This window comes from Eptatretus burgeri, chromosome 3 (genome assembly GCF_056783735.1).
Source record: "Eptatretus burgeri isolate ZD-2024b chromosome 3, Ebu_testis_v1, whole genome shotgun sequence".
Lineage (NCBI taxonomy): Eukaryota > Metazoa > Chordata > Myxini > Myxiniformes > Myxinidae > Eptatretus > Eptatretus burgeri.
The window spans coordinates 141,613,050-141,618,049 of NC_140963.1; the positions used below are offsets into that span (position 1 = coordinate 141,613,050).

At 35.8% G+C, this 5,000-nt stretch overlaps 1 protein-coding gene across 1 annotated transcript in view; it reads left to right on the forward strand.

Annotated features, from left to right (window-relative positions):
- Positions 1 to 650: 650 nt before the first annotated feature.
- Positions 651 to 5,000, forward strand: part of LOC147031164 (uncharacterized) — a 5,345-nt gene continuing 995 nt past the window's right edge. Inside the window, exons 1-3 of the mRNA XM_085872214.1 lie at positions 651 to 660; positions 850 to 1,626; positions 1,748 to 2,175. Coding sequence (XP_085728340.1) covers positions 651 to 660; positions 850 to 1,626; positions 1,748 to 2,175 — 1,215 coding nt within the window. The remainder of the gene's footprint in view (positions 661 to 849; positions 1,627 to 1,747; positions 2,176 to 5,000) is intronic.

The following is a 5,000-nucleotide window of genomic DNA, read 5'->3' on the forward strand; positions in this document are numbered from 1 at the left end:
TTAACTTGATGCCACCAGGATTTGGAGGAGTGACATAGGTTTAAGAGTTCAGACTTGAGATTAGAAAGATATTCTTTTCTGGCTCTCCTAAGGATAGACACACTTGTTATGAGCATTATGGAAGGATCCGAGATTGCCTTCAGGTGGATTAGCCTTCCATGAGGTGAAGGCAACTTGTTTCAGGACAACTGCCTGGCCACAAGCTTCAGTGTACCATGGGCAGGAGGAAGGGTAGGACAACTGAAGACGAGAGGGGATAAATCTGTGCATGTGAGAGAGAGCAAATCCATTATATCTGCACTCTCATTGAAATTCTTCAAACATAAAGTGGCATCTCCTGGTGTCCATGTTTTTTTTTAATGAGCCTTTGATTAATGAGAGGTTTCTTTTGTTTAAATATACAGTACTATCCTAAAGACTCCAAACACACACACACACACACACACACACACACACACACACACGCACACACGCACACACGCACACACGCACACACGCACACACGCACACACGTACACACGTACACACGTACACACGTACACACGTACACACGTACACACGTACACACATACACACATACACACATACACACCCACGTAAGTGTACATCGGAGAACTGAAAGGATAGACAAAACGTTGAGTATTCATCACATGACCAACAGTGGGATTGTAGTACTTCCTGCTGAATCCTATCTAAGGAATGATTTGAAATACGAATTTGTATCGGGAAACAAAACTTCATGAGTAATTGTATCGTATGATGTATCGGTAAACAAAACTCCGTGTGTAGTTGTATTGGAAAACAAAATTCCGTGTGTAGAAGTATCAGGACACAAAATTCCGTGTGTAGTTATATCGGTAAACAAAACGCCGTGTGTAGTTGTATCGGTAAACAAAATTTTGTGTGTAGTTGTATCGGTAAACAAAATTCCGTGTGTAGTTATATCGGTAAACAAAACGCCATGTGTAGTTGTATCGGTAAACAAAATTCCATGTGTAGTTGTATCGGTAAACAAAATTCCGTGTGTAGTTATATCGGTAAACAAAATTCCATGTGTAGTTGTATCGGTAAACAAAATTTTGTGTGTAGTTGTATCGGTAAACAAAATTCCGTGTGTAGTTATATCGGTAAACAAAACGCCATGTGTAGTTGTATCGGTAAACAAAATTCTGTGTGTAGTTATATCGGTAAACAAAATTCCGTGTGTAGTTGTATCGGTAAACAAAACTCCATGTGGAGTTATATCGGTAAACAAAATTCTGTGTGTAGTTGTATCGGTAAACAAAATTCCGTGTGTAGTTATATCGGTAAACAAAACGCCGTGTGTAGTTGTATCGGTAAACAAAATTCCGTGTGTAGTTGTATCGGTAAACAAAATTGCGTGTGTAGTTGTATCGGTAAACAAAACTCTGTGTGTAGTTGTATTGGTAAACAAAACTCTGTGTGGAGTTATATCGGTAAACAAAATTCTGTGTGTAGTTGTATCAGTAAACAAAATTCCGTGTGTAGTTGTATCGGTAAACAAAAGTGCGTGTGTAGTTGTATCGGTAAACAAAACTCTGTGTGTAGTTGTATTGGTAAACAAAACTCTGTGTGTAGTTGTATTGGTAAACAAAACTCTGTGTAGTTGTATTGGTAAACAAAACTCCGTGTGGAGTTATATCGGTCAACAAAATTCTGTGTGTAGTTGTATCGGTAAACAAAACTCTGTGTGTAGTTGTATTGGTAAACAAAACTCTGTGTGTAGTTGTATTGGTAAACAAAACTCCGTGTGGAGTTATATCGGTAAACAAAATTCTGTGTGTAGTTGTATCAGTAAACAAAATTGCGTGTGTAGTTGTATCGGTAAGCAAAACACCGTGTGGAGTTATATCGGTAAACAAAATTCTGTGTGTAGTTGTATCGGTAAACAAAATTCCGTGTGTAGTTGTATCGGTAAACAAAATTCCGTGTGTAGTTGTATCGGTAAACAAAATTCCGTGTGTAGTTATATCGGTAAACAAAACGCCATGTGTAGTTGTATCGGTAAACAAAATTCCATGTGTAGTTGTATCGGTAAACAAAATTCCGTGTGTAGTTATATCGGTAAACAAAATTCCATGTGTAGTTGTATCGGTAAACAAAATTTTGTGTGTAGTTGTATCGGTAAACAAAATTCCGTGTGTAGTTATATCGGTAAACAAAACGCCATGTGTAGTTGTATCGGTAAACAAAATTCTATGTGTAGTTGTATCGGTAAACAAAATTCTGTGTGTAATTATATCGGTAAACAAAATTCTGTGTGTAGTTATATCGGTAAACAAAATTCTGTGTGTAGTTATATCGGTAAACAAAACGCCGTGTGTAGTTGTATCGGTAAAGAAAATTATATGTGTAGTTGTATCGGTAAACAAAATTCCGTGTGTAGTTATATCGGTAAACAAAATTCTGTGTGTAGTTATATCGGGAAACAAAATTCCGTGTGTAGTTGTATCGGTAAACAAAATTCCGTGTGTAGTTATATCGGTAAACAAAACTCTGTGTGTAGTTGTATCGGTAAACAAAATTCCATGTGTAGTTGTATCGGTAAACAAAATTCCGTGTGTAGTTATATCGGTAAACAAAATTCCATGTGTAGTTGTATCGGTAAACAAAATTTTGTGTGTAGTTGTATCGGTAAACAAAATTCCGTGTGTAGTTATATCGGTAAACAAAACGCCATGTGTAGTTGTATCGGTAAACAAAATTCTATGTGTAGTTGTATCGGTAAACAAAATTCTGTGTGTAATTATATCGGTAAACAAAATTCTGTGTGTAGTTATATCGGTAAACAAAATTCTGTGTGTAGTTATATCGGTAAACAAAACGCCGTGTGTAGTTGTATCGGTAAAGAAAATTATATGTGTAGTTGTATCGGTAAACAAAATTCCGTGTGTAGTTATATCGGTAAACAAAATTCTGTGTGTAGTTATATCGGTAAACAAAATTCCGTGTGTAGTTGTATCGGTAAACAAAACTCCATGTGGAGTTATATCGGTAAACAAAATTCTGTGTGTAGTTGTATCGGTAAACAAAATTCTGTGTGTAGTTATATCGGTAAACAAAATTCCGTGTGTAGTTGTATCGGTAAACAAAACTCCATGTGGAGTTATATCGGTAAACAAAATTCTGTGTGTAGTTGTATCGGTAAACAAAATTCCGTGTGTAGTTATATCGGTAAACAAAACGCCGTGTGTAGTTGTATCGGTAAACAAAATTCCGTGTGTAGTTGTATCGGTAAACAAAATTGCGTGTGTAGTTGTATCGGTAAACAAAACTCTGTGTGTAGTTGTATTGGTAAACAAAACTCTGTGTGGAGTTATATCGGTAAACAAAATTCTGTGTGTAGTTGTATCAGTAAACAAAATTCCGTGTGTAGTTGTATCGGTAAACAAAATTGCGTGTGTAGTTGTATCGGTAAACAAAACTCTGTGTGTAGTTGTATTGGTAAACAAAACTCTGTGTGTAGTTGTATTGGTAAACAAAACTCTGTGTAGTTGTATTGGTAAACAAAACTCCGTGTGGAGTTATATCGGTCAACAAAATTCTGTGTGTAGTTGTATCGGTAAACAAAACTCTGTGTGTAGTTGTATTGGTAAACAAAACTCTGTGTGTAGTTGTATTGGTAAACAAAACTCCGTGTGGAGTTATATCGGTAAACAAAATTCTGTGTGTAGTTGTATCAGTAAACAAAATTGCGTGTGTAGTTGTATCGGTAAGCAAAACACCGTGTGGAGTTATATCGGTAAACAAAATTCTGTGTGTAGTTGTATCGGTAAACAAAATTCCGTGTGTAGTTGTATCGGTAAACAAAATTCCGTGTGTAGTTGTATCGGTAAACAAAATTCCGTGTGTAGTTATATCGGTAAACAAAACGCCATGTGTAGTTGTATCGGTAAACAAAATTCCATGTGTAGTTGTATCGGTAAACAAAATTCCGTGTGTAGTTATATCGGTAAACAAAATTCCATGTGTAGTTGTATCGGTAAACAAAATTTTGTGTGTAGTTGTATCGGTAAACAAAATTCCGTGTGTAGTTATATTGGTAAACAAAACGCCATGTGTAGTTGTATCGGTAAACAAAATTCTATGTGTAGTTGTATCGGTAAACAAAATTCTGTGTGTAATTATATCGGTAAACAAAATTCTGTGTGTAGTTATATCGGTAAACAAAATTCTGTGTGTAGTTATATCGGTAAACAAAACGATGTGTGTAGTTGTATCGGTAAAGAAAATTATATGTGTAGTTGTATCGGTAAACAAAATTCCGTGTGTAGTTATATCGGTAAACAAAATTCTGTGTGTAGTTATATCGGTAAACAAAATTCCGTGTGTAGTTGTATCGGTAAACAAAACTCCATGTGGAGTTATATCGGTAAACAAAATTCTGTGTGTAGTTGTATCGGTAAACAAAATTCTGTGTGTAGTTATATCGGTAAACAAAATTCCGTGTGTAGTTGTATCGGTAAACAAAACTCCATGTGGAGTTATATCGGTAAACAAAATTCTGTGTGTAGTTGTATCGGTAAACAAAATTCCGTGTGTAGTTATATCGGTAAACAAAACGCCGTGTGTAGTTGTATCGGTAAACAAAATTCCGTGTGTAGTTGTATCGGTAAACAAAATTGCGTGTGTAGTTGTATCGGTAAACAAAACTCTGTGTGTAGTTGTATTGGTAAACAAAACTCTGTGTGGAGTTATATCGGTAAACAAAATTCTGTGTGTAGTTGTATCAGTAAACAAAATTCCGTGTGTAGTTGTATCGGTAAACAAAATTGCGTGTGTAGTTGTATCGGTAAACAAAACTCTGTGTGTAGTTGTATTGGTAAACAAAACTCTGTGTGTAGTTGTATTGGTAAACAAAACTCTGTGTAGTTGTATTGGTAAACAAAACTCCGTGTGGAGTTATATCGGTCAACAAAATTCTGTGTGTAGTTGTATCGGTAAACAAAACTCTGTGTGTAGTTGTATTGGTAAACAAA